At 47.4% G+C, this 19857-nt stretch overlaps 1 protein-coding gene across 1 annotated transcript in view; it reads right to left on the bottom strand.

The window, feature by feature from the left end:
• Nucleotides 1–16321: 16321 nt before the first annotated feature.
• The window catches only part of SH3GL3 (SH3 domain containing GRB2 like 3, endophilin A3), a 105100-nt gene continuing 101564 nt past the window's right edge, over nt 16322–19857 (bottom strand). Inside the window, exon 10 of the mRNA XM_052659767.1 lies at nt 16322–16556. Within this exon, the coding sequence (XP_052515727.1) occupies nt 16351–16556 (206 nt within the window). The 3' untranslated portion in view covers nt 16322–16350. The remainder of the gene's footprint in view (nt 16557–19857) is intronic.

Below are 19857 nucleotides of genomic sequence, written 5' to 3'. Positions count from 1 at the left end.
ACCTTCCCCGACGCCGGCCTCCAGCCCGCGGCGCCGCAGTCGTCGCCGCCGCCGCCGAGAAGTTCAATGGGGCTGGGACGGGGGCCGCCCCGCCTCTCCCGCCCCCTCCGCGCGTGCGGAGCGCGGCGCTGGCCCCGGCCCAGAAGCGGAGGGCGCGCGCCGCCACCTGCACCGCCCGGCAAGTGCACGGCGCGCCCGGGCGCCCGCCCGCCCTCGCGTCGACCCCGCGCCCTCCGCCCTGGCCGGGGACGCCGCGGGCTCGAGGGGAGCGCGCGAGAGGCGGGAGCCGGGCGGCTCGGAGTGCGCGGGGCTGCGGCGACGGCGAGACTCGGCTGGAACGCTCCTCCGCCCGCTTCCTGGAAGCCACTCCTCGCCCTGGGCCGGCCGCCAGGCGTGGTGCCAAGAGCCGGGACTGCCGCCGCCGCCGCCGCCGCCGCCGGCAGGCGCGCAGGGAAAGGCGGCCGCTGAGCCGCGAGCCAGCCGGGACGCCCCGCCTCAGCCGGAGCCGGGAGCGGGGATGCCATCGCCAACCCCCACCCCAACCTCCCCGAACCTCCGCCCGCCCCGCCCGGGCCCGGGCGCCGACTCTGCTAAGTCAGGCCCAGCGGCCACACGGAGGTTTGCCCGGAACCGCTGGCTCGTGCCTGCGAGCCTCCGGCGCTCCCGGCCAGGCATGACCAAAGTCGGAGACCAGTGGCCCCTCCCGGCCTGCCCGCCTTCACCTCCAGCGGCGCCCAGAGCACACTCCGGGCCTGGGCCAGTGGACTCCGGTGAGCTCGCTCCCCACTCGGACCCTTGGCTACCAGGGACCACCAGCGACCTGGTGCCTCTTGCTATGAGCCGAGCTTGGGTAACAGAGCTGCGCAGCTGCCCAAACACTGGGGTGCCCGGGCCTGAGATTTGGGGTGGCGGTGTCAGGGACCCGGAGTAGGGTGAATTTCCTCGTGGAGGTTGGGAGAAGTAGGCCTTGACCTAATCTCAGAGGTGTGAATACAAGGGCCTCGGGATGGCTTTCAAAATCTCATTATGCCTAGGGCTAAGTCTTCACAGTCCCCATTTCCTTGGGTGCCTAGTGTGTGCCAGCCATGTGCCAAGCTCTTCATGTGCAGCTCATCTTCACAAGAGCCCCATGGTGTTAGTAGCATTCTTCCCATTTCATGGATGGGGAAGCTGAGACCCAAGGGACACATAACTTGTAGGCAATGAGTTGCAAAGTCAAGGCTGGAGCCCTCATCTCCTTTCTCTAAAGGCTCCACTGTTCAGCCCTGAAGGTTGTCTCCCGCCTTTTCTGTGGTTGGTACCTTACAGGTGGTGGCAGAGTTTTATCCAGGGGAGCTGGTGCTGCCTGTCTACCTCCCTCATCTTCCCTCCCTTACTGTGGGACTTCCTCTGGCCCAGAGGAGGACCTCCAAGACTGTCTCTGTCCCTCCACTCCAGGTGGAATGACTGGAATCTTGGGAAGTGAGCAGCGGACAGTCAGTGTGAAGGGGGCAGAGGAGAGACTGGTCTCTAAGTGCAGGGGAGGCTGGGCCAAACCAGAAAGAAGGCAGCCATGTACAACTGATTCTCCTTATTTGCCATGTGAGTTTTGTTCTCATAAAGTCAAAGGAACTTTAAAGTGAATTTGGGAATACCAAACCATTGCTCCTGGGGAAAGCACAGGATTCAACTCCTGCCAGCCTCTGAGCTAAAAAGCTACCTGGTGGCTTAGATGGTAATGCGTCCACTTGCAATGTGGGAGACCCAGGTTCTATCCCTGGGGCAGGAAGATCCCCTGGAGAAGGAAGTGGCAACCCACTCCAGTATTCTTGCCTGGAAAATTCCATGGATGGAGGAGCCTGGTGGGCTAAAGTCCATGGGGCCACCAAGAGTCAGACACGACTGAGCCTCTGAGCTACGTTCTTGTCAACTGATCAATACATAACATTAATTTATTTGTGTTTCCCCTGAAAGACATATTTGTTGTTATTCTTGTTGTATAATCCCTAAGTCACATCCGACTCTTCTGTGTCCCCATGGACTGTAGCCCGCCAGGCTTCTCTGTCTATGGGATTCTCCAGGCAAGAATACCGGAGTGGGTAGCCATTCCCTCCTCCAGGGGATCTTCCTCACCCAGAGATGAAACCCACGTCTCCTGCACTGCAGGAGGATTCTTTACCACTGGAGCCACCAGGGAAGCTCTAAAGATATCTTCAGTTCAATTCAGTTCAGTCGCTCAGTCGTGTCCGACTCTTTGCGACCCCATGAATTGCAGCACGCCAGGCCTCCCTGTCCATCACCAGCTCCCGGAAGGAGTTCACTCAAACTCACGTCCATCGAGTCGGTGATGCCATCCAGCCATCTCATCCTCTGTCGTCCCCTTTTCTTCCTGCCCCCAATCCCTCCCAGCATCAAAGTCTTTTCCAATGAGTCAGCTCTTCGCATGAGGTGGCCAGAGTACTGGAGTTTCAGCTTTAGCATCATTCCTTCCAAAGAAATCCCAGGGCTGATCTCCTTTAGAATTGACTGGTTGGATCTCCTTGCAGTCCAAGGGACTCTCAAGAGTCTTCTCCAACACTACAGTTCAAAAGCATCAATTCTTTGGCGCTCAGCTTTCTTCACAGTCCAACTCTCACATCCATACATGACCACTGGAAAAACCATTGCCTTGCCTAAAGACATCTTACGTAACATATATTATTGATTCATTAATGCTGAACCCACAATTTGTGCCCAACTAAGTTTATCTCACAGGTATCTCTAACACAAGGGTTTTCTGCACAGGGCATATCACAGGATTCCTCTGCTTTGGAGCATGAGAGAGCAAATCAGCACTGCTGTTGAGGGCCATTTTAAACAGAATCACCAAGAAAAAAAAGAATAAAACGTGAAAAGTGGCACTGAATAGGCCATCAGAGAATGCTTATTTACAGTATGAGAGCTGAAACAAGGTGGAACATGGCGCCTGGATGAACCTGAGCTAGGAACACGTGTATCAGTTGAGTTCAGTTCAGTCGCTCAGTCGTGTCCGACTCTTTGCGACCCCATGAATCACAGCATGCCAGGCCTCCCTGTCCATCACCATCTCCTGGAGTTCACTCAGACTCACGTCCATCGAGTCGGTGATGCCATCCAGCCATCTCATCCTCTGTCGTCCCCTTCTCCTCCTGCCTCCAATCTCTCCCAGCATCAGAGTCTTTTCCAATGAGTCAACTCTTTGCATGAGGTGGCAAAAGTACTGGAGCTTCAGCTTTAGCATCATTCCTTCCAAAGAAATCCCTGGGTTGATCTCCTTCAGAATGGACTGGTTGGTTCTCCTTGCAGTCCAAGGGACCCTCAAGAGTATTCTCCAACACCACAGTTCAAACGCGTCAATTCTTCGGCGCTCAGCCTTCTTCACAGTCCAACTCTCACATCCATACATGACCACAGGAAAAACCATCGCCTTGACTAGACGGACCTTAGTCGGCAAAGTAATGTCTCTGCTTTTGAATATACTGTCTAGGTTGGTCATAACTTTCCTTCCAAGGAGTAAGCGTCTTTTAATTTCATGGCTGCAGTCACCATCTGTAGTGATTTTGGAGCCCCCAAAATAAAGTCTGACACTGTCTCTACTGCTTCCCCATCTATTTCCCATGAAGTGATGGGACCAGATGCCATGATCTTCGTTTTCTGAATGTTGAGCTTTAAGCCAACTTTTTCACTCTCCTCTTTCACTTAACTCAAAATTTCACCCCTCATCAGAGAACATGAATGTGCTGCAAATCTTGATTTGGGGGACTGCAAATACATTTTAGCAAGTAGGCAAGTTCGCAGATACGGAATCTGCAAGTAATGAGGACTGACTGTGTGCTTCTCCTGTCAAGGTGTAAACTCAAAGCCTGAGCTGAGCATAACATGCCTGCATGATCAATTGCTCAGTCAGGTCCGAATCTTTGTGACCCCATGGACTGTAGCCTGCCAGGCTCCTCTGTCCATGGGGATTCTCCAGGCAAGAATACTGGAGTCGGTTGCCATTTTCTTCTCCAGGGAATCTTCCAGAACCAAGGATCAAACCCATGTCTCCTTCATGGTAGGTGTATTCTTTACCACTGAGCCACCTGGGATGCCCCTGTCAAGGTATGGTCGAGGAATAATGATTCCAAACACAATATACCAGACTCTGTTCCAGGTACTTCGCTGGTATTAACTCTGTCCTTACACCAGCCCCTGGTAGCTCAACTGGTAAAGAATCCACCTGCAATGCAGGAGCTCCCCGTTCAATTCCTGGGTCAGGAAGATCTGCTGGAGAAGGGATAGGCTACCCACCCCAGTATTCTTGGACTTCCCTGGTAGCTCAGTTGGTAAAGAATCTGCCTGCAATGTGGGAGACCTGGGTTTGATCCCTGGGTTGGGAAGATCCCCTGAAGAAGGGAATGGCTACCCACTCCAGTATTCTGGCCTAGAGAATTCCATGGACTATATAGTCCATGGGTTCACAAAGACTGAGTAAAAGACTGAGTGACTTTCACTTTCACACCAGCCTATGGGGTAAGTATCATGTTTATTCCACTTCACAAACTAGGAGACTGATGTAGAGAAAGGCTTAGACACCACATGTTCTTAGCAATTAGACAATACCGCATCTCATGTCATTCACATTCCAAAATAGAGCCTATTGCAAAAATCACAGGAATATTCCAAATGAAATGGAGAATTCAAAAAGAGCTTATGCTTGTGCAGTGGCAGCCGGCACTCGCTCTGACTCAGGAAGGCACCAAGAAGGCTGCTGCAGTGGAGGAGGGTGGGGTTGTTAGAAGCATTTGAGCTGCTGGGCTCTCAGGTATTAATGGCTCAGCGGGGACTTCCTGTCTCATGTTCCTTGGCACACTCTTGACTCTGGAGTCAGCCTCCAGGGACTGCTCACACCAAGGAGGAGGCCAGGGATGAGCCTTTCTCTCCCACAAGTGCCGGGGAACATCAGGCCAGCCCCCTCAAGGAACAGTTGGGAGAACAATCAGGGAACTGGTGCAAAGCAAAGGCGAAGCATCACCAGTTCCCTGATGGAAGTTCCCCTTCCTGCTCACCCTGGCGGGTTGAATAGTCAGTCCTGTGAGTGCCGTTAAGGCACTGTGAGTTAGTGTTACCCATCCAAGCTCTGTCTGCTCGCTGCACAGCAGGCCAATAATCAAGAGACCAGGTGTTGAGGCAAGGAATAGTGACTTTATTCAGAAAGCCAGGCATCTGAGAAGATAGAGGACTAGAGTACCATCTTATGGGGTGTGGACGCCAGTTTCTTTTATAGAACAGAGAGAGGGAAGAGGTGAGGAAGTAAAATAAAAAGGCCATGGGTCTTGCAGAATATCTCCTGGCTTGGCCAGCACTGGGGAGCTAGGAGAAGATGTATTAATTTCTTCAGGGGTCAGGGTGTCTCCCTGGGAGCTGAACAAAGGTACTTTAGTTTAACATCAGGCGGAGGGACAGGGTTCCCTGAGGCAGGCCATTATGTGTGCTTACAGCCACAGACAGCATCCTTTTAGTGATGAGAGTACCAAAAGCAACAGGAAGCAAAGCTTAAAAGAAACAGATCCAACATGGAGCCAGGCATGCTCTTTCCTGTTACATTAGGATAGCAAACTCCCAAAGTCTGGGAGGGTGGGCTGAACCTCACAGGTCCTATCCCCAGATTCACCGTCTAATCACCCCCAGAGAGCTCTCCTCCATCACTCTACCCAAGTATAAATGCAGAGCCATCCTTCAGTCCCTGTAACTACTCCCCCCTGCCACCCACTCCCCTCTCCCCTGAAACCTGCCACCGTGTTTAAACAAGACATAACCGAAGACATGGAGGTGGGGAAGATTGGGGAATGGTAAGAACAGAAGGGAATGAACCCCCTAAAAGCTATATCTGTCTGATCAGGCTTCTGGGTGGGACTGCAGAACCAATCTCTCTCTGGTGGGTGGGGGAGGGGAGGTGGGGGTGGGTGGGATTCAGACCCTTCACTGCCTAGCTCCTGGACTCTCCCCACATGAGAACCCCCACCACCTGGAGACAAAGGCAATGCCTTTCAATTTGGAGAGGTCTAAGAAACCAAGTTCCATTTCCTCGCTAAAATCCATCCTCCTGCATTCCCAGTCTCCCTTATCCGTCTCCCAGCATCGCCTACTGACCACAACCAGACACACACAACAATGCAACATTTGTTTCAGAGATATATAGAGAGGTAGAGAAAGCAATGGAAACCCATTCCTGTATTCCTGTCTGGGAAATCCCGTGGGCAGAGGTGCCTGCTGGGCTATGGTCCATGGGGTCACAAAGAGTCGGTCACGACTTAGTGGCTAAACAACAACAACATACAGAGAGGACCAGGAAGTTCCTACCAGTGATGCTGCTCTTGGGGTATGTGTGGATTTTACCCTGAGAAGTGACGTCACGTCAGGGCTTTGGCCTGAGTTTGTTCCTGATAACAGAATCACTCTTTCTCGTTGCGGATCTTGTAGATGGGCTTGGGAAGCACACTCAAGACTGTGCTGGAGGCTTGGCAAACAGGAGCCCTTGGAGACAAATCCTAGAGAAGTTAGAGTTGACTGCAGAAGGCGCGGAAGATCCACTGGGGAAACATTAGGTGAGCATGGCATCTTCCAGGTGCGAGTTTGCCCGGGGAGTGCTTTTATAGGAAAGACCTGGAAGGGAGCAGGGGGCACAAATAGGGATGGGTGGAGAGCAGAGACAGCCTGTGCACAAGGGTACGTGTGGATAGACACACAGGCAGGCTCAGAGACTGAGAGTCATGCCCTCATGGTAGTTTGAGTCACTTTTACAGAGCAGTTCTGGGTTTCCTTTGGCCAGTCGTCTCGCTTTGCCTGGTTCTGAGTCCGTATATGGTACATCTCAGGATCCTCCCAGGTTGACCCACTCTCTTAGCCAAGATGGATTCTAGTGAAGAGGCCTGTGGGTGGGTTGACATCAGCTGCTATGGCGTGGTGGCCCCTCCCTTTTTCACCTTCGAGCAGCCTTTCTGCGCATGTGTAGTCGGGAAGATTTCCTAGACCTTGAGAATAAGGAATATGTGGTCTTTTATCTGGGCAGGACTCAAGCTCTTCTCTCACTCCCGCTATTTTGGGGCATCTGTCCACCGGGGAGGAACTCCAGCAGCTCAGCCTGGGGCCCATCTCTCTCCTACCTCACTCTCATAGGCCAAAATGGATGCTTCAGAGAAGGTCCTGGCTTTAAGCCCCTGCCTGCCACACTCACATAAATGGGAGGTGGGTGTATGTTCCCATGACAAGGGTTTGGACAGAGCATCTGCCCCAACAGCATCTCGCCCACCTGGCTTCTCAGGTGTTCCCCACCACACATGGAAAACAAGCTCAGCTAGAGGTGGTAGTTTTCTGTCTGTCCAGAGCCTGTCTTTGGAACAGAAATTTGCTTCATAAAAAGTGTTCAAGTCTCCTGCCTCATAAGCAAAAAGAAAAAAAAAAGCCCTTGGGAAGAGGTGTGACAAGAGTGAAGGTCCTACTTGGCGAGGGGCTCTGTGCGCTTTGGCACACCCTCATTCTTGGTTTCTGCTCTTGTCCTGCACCTAGATCCCCAGGGAGCCCCTTGGGGAGCCGGATCATTGATTTCAGGACTTCTTAGAGGTACTAGACCCATCATGTCAAGGCAGGAGGCTTGGGCATTCATACTTCTGTAGCACCGGAGGTCTGAGCCAGTCAGAATCTCTGTCAGGAAAGTGAGGTGGTGTTGGACAGACCTTTCTAGAAAGCTCCAAACCTTTGGGGTTGGGCAGGGGAGAGCTTTAGTCCCCCAAAGTGTTGCAAAGGAATAGGTGGGTTTTGGTGACCCTTCTCTGGGCCAGCAAACTCTCCAGGCCCCAGACCCAAGGCTAACTTCACGTGGCCTCTAGGGCTAGGAGGGGGCTGACTTGACTGTTTTACGTGCATCTCATACTCTGATTGTATGTGTAAGTGTGTGTCTTGTGCTCAGTCATGTCCCAGTCTTCACAACCCTATGGACTGTAGCCCACCAGGCTCCTCTGTCCATGGGGTTTCCCAGGCAGGAATACTGGAGTGGGTTGCCATTTCCTTCTCCAGGGGATCTTCCTGACCCAGGGATCGAACCCTCCTCTCCTGAATTGCAGGTGGATTCTTTACCACTGAGCCAGGGGAAAGCCCATAAGCTTATTGCATACAAGCAAATACTCAGGCCTCATTCAAGACTATGGCTTCTTTCTTTGCACATCATTCTAACAGGTTTGTTCATCTAGTTTTCAAGACTAAATTAGAAGCTCTGAGTTAAAAAGGGACAGAATCCCTACTCAGAAAAGGGGATACTGGTAGCCTAAAGGTGCTACAGAAAACCTGTAAAAGGCACAAAAGAAGTAAAAGACACCATAGGTCTGGTACAGTTTTGTTCACACTGGTAGGGCCTGAGAGGATCAGAGGGTCACTGCAAGAGCTTTGTTCATGCTCGTGAACTCAGGTTATCTGCAAATGCACTTGTTCATCACATTAAGTTTATGGATGTATGGAAATACAGGCTACATTTCAGAAAAACAGTCACTCATCAAAGGGCTAAATTGTAAGAAAAAGAAAACAAAGGCAGGCACCATCTATTCCTTTAACAAGTCACCTTTAACTTCCTGAAAAGTTCACACCTGTCATGAACAGTCCTGCAATGAACATTGGGGTACATGCGTCTTTTTCGATTATGGTTCTCTCAGGGTATATGTCCAGTAGTGGGACTGCAACAAAGGTCCGTCTAGTCAAGGCTATGGTTTCTCCAGTGGTCATGTATGGATGTGAGAGTTGGACTATAAAGAAAGCTGAGCACCAAAGAATTGATGCTTTTGAACTGCGGTGTTGGAGAAGACTCTTGAGAGTCCCTTGGACTGCAAGGAGATCCAACCAATCCATCCTAAAGGAGATCAGTCCTGAATATTCATTGGAAGGACTGATGTTGAAGCTGAAACTCCAATACTTTGGCCACCTGATGCGAAGAGCTGACTCATTTGAAAAGACCCTGATGCTGGGAAAGATTGAGGGCAGGAGGAGAAGGGGACGACAGAGGATGAGATGGTTGGACGGCGTCACCAACTCGATGCACATGGGTTTGGGTAGACTCCAGGAGTTGGTGATGGACAGGGAGGCCTGGCCTACTGAGGTTCATGGGGTCACAAAGAGTCAGACATGAACTGAGCGACTGAACTGAACTGAACTGATGGTACTTTTATTTCTAGTTTGTTAAGGAATCTTCGAACTGTTCTACATAGTGGCTGTACCAATTTACATAACATGTGTAGAATAGATAAGTAGTGGGGTGGGGCAGCGGGAAACTGCTATACAGCACAGGGAACCCAGCCTGGCGCTCTGTAACGCTCCACCTTAGAGGGTGGGAGGCTCAAGAGGGAGGGGATACATATATATATAATCACTCCCAGGTGGCGCTGGTGGTAAAAACAACCACAACAACAAACCCACCTGCCTATGCAGGACACACAGGAGGCATGGGTTCTACCCCTAGGTGGGGAAGATTCCCTGGAGGCAGGCATGGCAACCCACTCCAGTATTCTTGTCTAGAGAATTCCATGGACAGAGGAGCCTGGCAGGCAACAGTCCACAGGGTCGCATTGAGTCAGACACGACTGAAGCAACTTAGCATGCATACACACACACACACACACACACACACACACACACACACATATGTAAGAAAGAAAGTGTTAGTGGCTCAGTTGTGCCTGACTCTTTGCGACCCCGTGGACTGCAGCCCACCAGGCTCCTCTGTCCATGAGATTTTCCAGGCAAGGTGTGTATATATACATATTTATATTTATATATAACTGATTCGCATTGATGTATGGCAGAGACCATGACAACACTGTAAAGCAATTATCCTTCAATAAAAAAAGTTCACACCTAGCATGTCATCTCTGACAATTCCAGACCAAGCTTTTATTCCAGAATTGATTCATTTGAGCAAAAAGAACAGAGTGCAAAGTACTCTGGACACTTCACTGTTTAAAAATGTGATACCAGTTTTCTTACAAGTTGTCAAGAAAAGTTGTGCCCCAAAGAATTTTCTCCTGCACTGCACTGCACGCCACTCACCCCACACTGCAAAATGAGACCCGCCTGTTTAGTCTGCTTCCTTACGTGTTCCTTACTCTGTCCGCTTGGCAATATTTGGGTTGGAAACACCATAAAGAAATACTTGAAAAGTCTTTTTTCAAATATAAGTTCAATACAAACATTTCTATGTATTACATTTTGCAAAACACACTTAACTTCAGGAGAGTTTAGATAGCCAATTAAGCATTTTTTATCCCTTCTTTACCAAGACTTGGGCAAAATTTTTCTATGGATGAGTATGAAGAACTAAATTCCTTCAGATGCAACCATTCACATCCGGTCAGTTTTAGGCTTAACGAACAATTCAGTTCAATGCAGCAAAATGCAATATTTATATTTTTTGCAATATATATTAAATTTTTGCCAGGTATGTCTATGTCCTAGGCATACAGTGGCATGATAAGATACAGCTCTTCCTGGAGGAGCAAATGAGATACAGTGTGATAACTGATTTCAGAGATATAAGCACAAGGAGCTAGAAAAGTTTTGCATAGGATGGCAACTAATTCAGTCATGGGGCTTTTAAAGATGTCTTAGGAGAAGTGATATTTCAGCTATGAACTAAACTTTCTATTTTTTGTTTGTTTGTGTTTTTGAGAATCTCCATACTGTTTTCTACGGTGGTTGCACCAGCTTACATTCCCACTAACAATGTAGGAGGGTTTCTTTCTTTTCCCCACACCCTGTCTGCTGCTGCTGCTGCTGCTGCTGTTGCTGCTAAGTCACTTGAGTTGTGTTCGACTTTGTGCGACCCCATGGACGGTAGCCCACCAGGCTCCCCCGTCCCTGGGATTCTCCAGGCAAGAACACTGGAGTGGGTTGTCATTTCCTCCTCCAATGCATGAAAGTGAAAAGTGAAAGTGAAGTCGCTCAGTCGTGTCCGACTCTTTGCGACCCCATGCACTGCAGCCTACCAGGCTCCTCTGTCCATGGGATTTTCCAGGCAAGAGTACTGGAGTGGGGTGCCATTGCCTTCTCCCTGTCTAGCATTTGTTATTTGTAGAGGTGGCTCAGATGGAAAAGAATCTGCCTACAATGCAGAACAGGGTTTGATCCCTGGATCAGGAAGATGCCCTGAAGAAGGAAATGGCTATCCACCCCAGTATTCCTGCCTGGGAAATCCCATGGACAGAGGAGTCTGGTGGGCTATGGGAGCTCAGAGTCAGACACGACTAAGCTACTAACACTTTCAAACTTTCATTCTGCCTGGTGTGAGGTGGTACCTCATTGTAGTTTTGGTTTGCATTTCTCTGATAATTAGCAATGTTGAGCATCTTTTCATGTGCCTGTTGGCCATCTGTGTGTCTTCTATAGAGATCATTTTCCATCGGATTGTTTGTTTTTTTGTTGTTGTTGATTTGTGTGAGCTGTTTGTATATTTTGGAAATTAAGTCCTTGTCGGTCCCATCATTTGTAAATGTTTTCTCCTAGTCTGTAGACTGTCTTTTCTTTTTGTTTATGGTTTTCTTGGCTGTGCAAAAGATTGTAAGTTTGATTAGGTCCCATTGATTACTTTTGTTTTTATTTCTGTTGCCTTGGGAGACTGATATTGGTATGATTTATGTCGAAGAATGTTTTGTCTGGCTGTATTTTTAATAATTCAAGCAAGAGCTCATGATGGCCTAAGCTGATACAAATGGTAGTGAAAACAGAAGAAAATAGATTTGAGACAGTTGTTAAAGAATTTTTAAGACTTGGTGAATTACTTAAAAGAGTAGAGAGAGACAGTCAAGGTTGATACCCTGATTCCTGCCATGGGCCATGGGTGATGGCAGTGTCATTTGTGGAGACTGGGAGTGTAAGAGGAAGAGGAGTGTATTGGGTGGAAAGAGAGAGAGTGAGAGATGATGACTTAACTTGGAACATTCTGAGCTGGAAATCCCTCTGGGTCTAGAATCAGGAGGACAACCTGAGCTGGCGATTTGGCCTCATGACTCATCAGCATGTGACTGACACTTGAAGCCATGGAAGTTGATAGTGTGGATGAAAACAGCCAGCTCATCCACCATCTATCCATACATCCATCCATCAGAAAAGGAATTTCTGTGTGTTCTCCAGTGTGCATGCAGTATATATGTGAAAGTTTGAGAGTTTAGTCACTCAGTCGTGTCCGACTCTTTGCGACCCCATGGACTGTAGCCCACCAGGCTCCTCTGTCCACGGGATTTTTCAGGCTAGAGTACTGGAGTGGGTTGCCATTTCCTTCTCCAGAGGATCTTCCTGACCCAGGGATTGAACCTGGGTCTCCCACATTGTAGGCAGACACTGTACCGTCTGAGTCACCAGGGAAGTCCCTATATGTATAATTTCTCCTAAACAGTGAAAATATCACGTTTCTTTTTCTCAAAAAAAAAAAAAAAACCACACCAAGGAGCCATCATTGTGAGGCACTTTTGATTTCTGTCTTCACCACTTGCTCATAGGGTTGAGTGGCTCTGGCCAGAAGGATGTTTCCTCAGCTCTGTTCTTTTCCTCTTTCATTGTGAACTTCAATCTGAAAGACACACCCACCCCTGAATTCTCCAAGGCAAAGTTTGACATTCAATCCTAGCCTGGGACTCTGGTTTACCATCAAAGCATGAGTGGGTCTTATTCAGCCTTTCCCATGAAATTGCTAAATGCTGTTTCATTAAATGTGTGCCAAAGAAGTGTATTTTTATTGTTGTTTTTTAAAAACCAAGAAAGAAACCAAAAAACTCTGTGAAACAAGTATCCCCAAATTCATGTATGGTGTCAGGAAGACTGAGAACAAAATGACTAGTGTTCTACAAAGCATAAATAAGAAAAATGGAAAAGAATTTTTTCTTTAAAAAAGGAAGTCCCTAGGTATACCTATGGCTAATTCATGTTGATGTACAGCATAAAACAAAGCAATATTGTAAAGCAGTTATCCTTCAATTAAAAATAAATAATTTTTTTAAAAACCCTGATATTGACATGAACTGTCAGATCAGGTAGAGACTTCAGATCAAAGATGATTTGAACTCAAATGTTGTATTCAAACTACCCATTCCCCAGTGAAACCACTAAATGGATACTATATCAAGTTCTCTATGAATGCTGGAAGCTGAGGAAGGGAACTGCCCCCGTAACTGCGACTCACAGGGTTGATGGGATACACCAGTAGCCATTCTCTGACAGCGGCCCTTGTGACAGAGGAAGAGAGTTATGTGCTGTGAATGCCATCTTAGGACGCTGCCAGGAAGCTGGGGCAACTACGGTTATCTGTGGGAGAGTCAACGTCACCTGGTCTTTTTTTTCTTTCTTTATTTATTTTTGACTGTGCCGCACAGCATGCAGGATCTTAGTTCCCCAGCCAGGGATCAAACCCACGCCCCCTACAATGGAAGCATGGATTCCCAACCACAGGACTGCCAGGGTTAGTCCCAACATCACCTGATTCTTTTACTACATCTGGCCTGTGACCTCACAGGGATGGTCCCTCTGGAGGGGCATCTCCCTGTGTGGTATGCCCCTGGGCTGCCTCCTGAAGTGTGTGCAAACCGCAGACCGTGGTTTTCACAATGATCAGTTTAAGGTGACCCTTCTGGTGAAGGTTCTGAGGAGGCGCAACCCTTCCATCCTTGGAATCTCAAGTCACAGGAGCCTTTGAAGAGCGATCATCTTCTGAGTTGCATCTAGATGCACTGGGAGAGTCAAGAGGCAGAGGTGCTGACGGCTGAGAGCAACAGAGCCTCGTGTCCTCCCGTTATGGGTGCTCAGTTATTACCATGCCTGTGGCTTCACATGGACAGTTATTAATATGTACCTAAGGGTTGAATAGGCTTCCCATGGGGCACTAGCGGTAAAGAACCCCCCTGCCAATGCAGGACGGCATGGCAACCCACTGCAGAATTCTTGCCTGGAGAACCCCATGAGCAGAGCAGCCTGGCAAGCTACAGTCCATGGGCTCATAAAGAGTGGGACCCGACTGAGTGACTGACACAATGCTGCATCAGTTTCCTAGGGCTGTCCTAACAGATGACTGTGGCCAGGTGACTCACAACAACAGAAACTAACTGTCTCACTCTTCTGGAGGCCAGATGTCCAAAGTCAATGTGTCAGCAAGTCCGTGCAGCACCTGAAGGCTCTGAGGAGAATCCTTTCTCGCCTCTTCCTTGGCTTCCAGGAGCACCACTCCAGTCTTTCTCTGTCTTCACTGCTCTCCCTGTGGCCTGCTCCCCCGTGCCTGGTCCTGGGACCTGCTCCCCCGTGTCTGGTCCTGAGGCCTGCTCCCCTGTGTCTGGTTCTGTGATAAACCCCCTCTCCTTTCTCTCTGGATGCCAGTCACTGGGTTCAGTGCGTATGTTTGGTCACTCAGCCATGTCTGACTTGCGACCCCAAGGACTGCAGCCCACCAGGTTCCTCTGTCCATGGGATTTTCCAGGCAAGAATACTAGAATGGGTTGCCATTTCCTCTTCCAGGAGATCTTCCCGACCCAGGGATTGAGCCCATATCTCCTGTGTCTCCTGCACTGCAGGTGGATTCTTTACTCACTGAGCCACTGGGGAAGCCCCGTTGGATTCAGGGCCCACCCTAAATCCAGGATGATCTCACCTTAAGACCTTTAAGTTGACTCCATCTGCAAATACCTTATTTCCAAACTCACATTTTCAGGTACTGGAGATGATGACTCAGACATTTCTTTTTGGAGGCCATTAATCAACCCACTCCAGCCACCAATACTAAAGCTTACTCTACATTCTGTGTCCCACTTGAAATGATGCCCAACGAAGTTGTCCAACACAGCTTATCAGAGGTTCTATGACTGAGACCAAAGGACATTAAGGCACTCTAATAATAACATACTAATACAAATGTAGACACAGACAGAATGTAGAAAAAATTCTCACGGGTCAATAATAACCAATTGAAAATGGTCAGAAGATTTGAAGAGGCGCTCACAAAAGCTACACATACGCCCAATGAGCACATGGAAAGATGCCCCATATCATCACTCACCATCAGAGACTGCCCAAGGGAGGCACAAAGGGGCTTAGAGTTACATGCTGTCTATTAAACAAGAGACTTTCTACACTAAGTCCCCTACATACGAATGAGTTCCGTTCCAAGACTGCATCCATAAGTCCAGTTTGCTCATCAGTCCAACAAAGTTAGCCTAGGTACCCAACTGACACAGTAGGCTACATAGTACTGCAGTGTCATAGGTTTATAATACTTTTCACAGAAATATTACATAAAAAAAAAAATAAACATTTTTAATCTTACAGTACAGTACCTTGAAAAGTACAGTAGTGCCAGCTATATCACCGCTGCTTTTACGTGGTATAGGGGAGTGCAGGTTCAATTCCAGGTCAGGAAGCTAAAAACCCACATGCCTTGCAGCCAAAGAATCAAAACAAAACAGGAGCAATGGTAACAAATTCAATAAGGACTTTAAAAATGGTCCAGATTTTTTAAAAAATTAAGAAAGCAAACAACAACAACAGAAGAATATCTAGTAGCTATTTATATTTAGAATTGTGGTGGGTCAGTGTCTGCTTCCTTACCTTTGTGCACCGGTCTGGAGGTTGGCTAGAGCCATTCAGTTCTGGCCCATGCGTCTCCCTGCAGTCAGCTAGCTTGGGCATGTCCACCTGGTGGAGATGCACAGGTGCAGAGTACAGGCAGAAAGACTTGAGGACTTTTCAAGTCTCCATTGGTATCCAGCCTGCTACCATCCACAGGCCAAACAAGTCACCAGCCTGCACCCCAGGTCAGGGTGGTCACAGGAGGAATTTGCAGCCGTACGACTGTACTTCGGAATCAATTCAACATTAAGAATGACCAAGGCCTTTTGCCAACACAGTGTGTCATGTTTATTGGGTGATTCACAGGTCAGCTAAAACACATGAAGGGGAAAGACCGGAAGCTATCAGTCACGTCAGGAAACAAAATATTTAGCAGTTCTTAGCTTCAAGTGTTGTCTTCCATCACAGCTTGAGGAAGATGGGCCAGTCCCTGACAGAGCTGTAGTGGGTGCTGTTTATTTTTAGCAACAAGAAGCACATACTTTTATTTAACCAGTGACTTTAGGACAATCAGCAAAAGAAGAAAACTGTATTTCCATGGAGCCAAGACAAGAAAATCATTTATACAAATTAAACTGATACAAAATACATTATAAAGAGAACCACACATACAAAAGTCATTAAGCTGGTCAAAGAGCAAGAATGCCACAGAACCACCACACTGAGAACACTGGTGTGAATTCATTTCGGTTATGAAACGTATGTCCGAGAAAGTCTGAGTTTTCACATTTACTGAGGTAAAGGCACAATCACTTCCACGTAGTTAATGGGGAAGAAGCCAGATTCCCCATGCAGAACTCCTTCATACCAGTTTTCATCTATTTGATTGGTTAACGTAATGATGTCCCCTTCTTTAAATCCTAGTTCTCCTTGGTTTTCAGGCTCAAAGTCATAGAGACCACGACAGCAGGGCTGGTCCATGGGAACGTTAGAACCTGTCCGCATCACGTGGAGACAAAAAGTACATGGTTAACATGACGGAGCATCTGTGGGGCGCTGCAAAGGTGGAGAGTTGCAGAGACCAGAAACAGCAGGCCCCTGCCTGCCTTTCCAGGACAAGGCTGGCTCAGCACCCACAGGGGGCCCTGCACTTGGGGCCTCTGCCCCCCTCAGCTCTCCCTCCTCCCCTAGCTGACCTCCTGAGCCCATGGCTTTCCTCGTCAGTTCTCCTAGCCAGAAAAATTCAGGCCCAGCCCGTTCTTGAAGCAGCTGTTCAGCTCTGCCCGCAGCCCAAGGGAGGTGCAGAATTTTACAAGGCCTAACCCCTGCCCTCAGGGGGCTCAGAGTTTCTTTCGGAGAGTGGACAACACATGAGAAACACCTGAAGGACAAAGATGAGGGACTTCCCTGGTGGTCCAGTGGTTCAGACTCCAAGCTTCCAATGCCAGGGACGCAGGTTCAATCCCTGATCAGGGAACTAAGATCCCCGCATGCCACACAGTGTGGCCAAAAAATAAAATAAAGTGGTACAAAACCAAGGCTAAAACAACAACAACAAAACAACAAAGACAAGGTAGTGTATCACCTATAAGTCAGAGAAGAAGGAAGCAGCAAAGGCCTGGATGGTCAGGGCCATATTCCTAGAGCTGGTAACCAGGGTCATGGAACATGGCAGGGTGTGAGACTACAGAGACAAGAGCAGAATCTTCCACAGGTCAGCCTTCAGCCTTGGGATTGTTGCACCAAGCCAGTAGTTCTCAGGACAACATTTTTAACATAACTATTGTTTCACTTCAAAACCAAAACTAAACATGGTAAAAAGAGAAAGACAAAAAGAGAGAGTAAATACATGCAAAACTGACTGCTAATGAAGAGGTGCGTGTGTGTGTGCTAAGTCATTTCAGTCCTGTCTGACTCTGTGTGACCCCATGGACTGTAGCCCCCCAGGTTCCTCTGTCCACGGGATTCTCCAGGCAAGAATACTGGAGTGGGTTGGCACGCCCATCTCCAGGGGATCTTCTGGACCCAGGGATCAAACCCACATCTCTTACAACTCCTGCATTGACAGGCGGGTTCTTTACCACTGGTGCCACCTGGGAAGCCCCAATGAAGAGGTCACCAGTGTTAAATTAATGTGATGGCATAGAAGCTTCCAGATAACTTTATGAATATATTTGTGTATGTATTTAACATAATTATTTTCATAAAAGAATATTTCTATTATATTACTATGAACATTTTCCAGGTTACTTTTAATTACTGAACAGTTGTCAACTATATCAGGATAACATAATTTCTTTACTGTTGTTGTTTTGGCTGCATGGTGTGGCATGTGGGATATTAATTCCCTGACCAAGGATCAAACCCCTGCTCCCTGAATTGGGAGCTCAGAGTCTTAACCACTGGACCACAGGGAAGTCCCTAACATAATTTCTTTAACTGATATCCTCTCATAGGATATTTAAAGGTCTTCCTTTCCTTCCTTCCTTCCTTCCTTCCTCTTTCTCTCTCTCTTCCCTCTACATTCCTTCCTTTTCATTTTCCCATTTGTTTCCTCTTAGCATTCATTGATAACTCTTTGAAAAATATCATAATATATGTGTATTTACAAATAACATACATTTAATTCCTGAGGGTAAACTTCTAGAAGGAAATTTCCTCTTCATAGACATAACTTTTTCCAAGATTTTTAAATTTTACTACCAGTGTATTTTTCTATTTTCTTTGTCTTAAAAGTATTAGGTGCCTGACTACAAGGAGATCCAACCAGTCCATTCTGAAGGAGATCAGCCCTGGGATTTCTTTGGAAGGAATGATGCTAAAGCTGAAGCTCCAGTACTTTGGCCACCTCATGTGAAGAGTTGACTCATTGGTAAAGACTCTGATGCTGGCAGGGATTGGGGGCAGGAGGAGAAGGGGACGACAGAGGATGAAATGGCTGGATGGCGTCACTGACTCGATGGATGTGAGTCTGAATGAACTCCAGGAGTTAGCGATGGACAGGGATGCCTGGCATGCTGCGATTCATGGGGTTGCAAAGAGTCGGACATGACTGAGTGACTGAATTGAACTGAACTGAATATATTATGGACTTTTATATCATAAATATTAACCCCGTATCTGTCATGTTTGATATATACACTATTTCCAGCTTATTATCTGTATTTTTTTCCTTTCATTTTGTTTTTGGAGTGTGTACTGGGGGTGGGGCAGGGATGGGGGTTTCTGTTTTATTTTGTCATCCATGCAGAAATTTTAAACCACATAAGCAAAGTGATGAAACTTTTCATTCATAGTTTCCCTTCCACAATTATATATAAATATTCAACTAAATTTATCCCAGTTACATTTTAAAATTAATTTTTAATGTGAAGATGCCTTCCTTCAATCCATTTAGATTTTTGCAAATAAAGATATTATATATTTTTAATAATGTTTAAGCAGCTACCTGAACACAATTTATTAAATAGTAATAATCCATTATTCTCCACTGATTTCAATACTACTTTTGTCTTATGTGCGCTTGGATCTATTTTAGCATTTTCTACTTTCCCCCACTGATGCATTTCAGTAACTGTACCACACCATTTTAAATACTGTAGCTTTAAAGTAAATGTCCCTTGGACTGCAAGGAGATCAAACCAATCAATCCTAAAGGAAATCAACCCTGAGTATTCATGGGAAGGACTGATGCTAAAGCTGAATCTCCAACACTTTGGCCACCTGATACAAAGATCCAACTCACTGGAAAAGACCCTGATGCTGGGAAAGATTGAAGGCAAAAGAAGGGGCAGCAAAGATGAGATGGTTAGATAGCATCACTGACTCACTGGACATAAATTTGAGCAAACTCCAGGAGATAGTGGAGGACAGGGGAGCCTGGTATGCTACAGACCATGGGATTACAAAGAGTCTGATACGACTTAGCAACTAAAGAACAACAAAAATTAAAAGCAATTAGTAGAGCAAGTTCCTCTCTATTACTCTTCTACAGGAATCCCTTGGAGATATTGCAGGTTTGGTTCCAAACCATTGCAATAAAGCAAACATCTCAATAAAGCAAGTCACACATTTTTTGGTTTCCCAATGCATATAAAAGCTGTTTACACCATCCTGTAATAGCATTGTGTCTAAAATACAATGTATACACCTTAATTTTAAAATACTTTATTGCTGAAAAATGCTAACCATCATTTGAGCCTTCAACAAGTCAATCATTTCTGCTGGCAGAGAGTCTTGCCTTGGTGTTGATGGCTGCTGACTTAGCCAGTTGCCGCAGCCACCCAACCACCAAAG

The sequence above is a fragment of the Budorcas taxicolor genome, chromosome 21, assembly GCF_023091745.1.
Source record: "Budorcas taxicolor isolate Tak-1 chromosome 21, Takin1.1, whole genome shotgun sequence".
Classification (NCBI taxonomy): domain Eukaryota; kingdom Metazoa; phylum Chordata; class Mammalia; order Artiodactyla; family Bovidae; genus Budorcas; species Budorcas taxicolor.
This window is presented reverse-complemented; position numbering and strand designations above follow the sequence as displayed.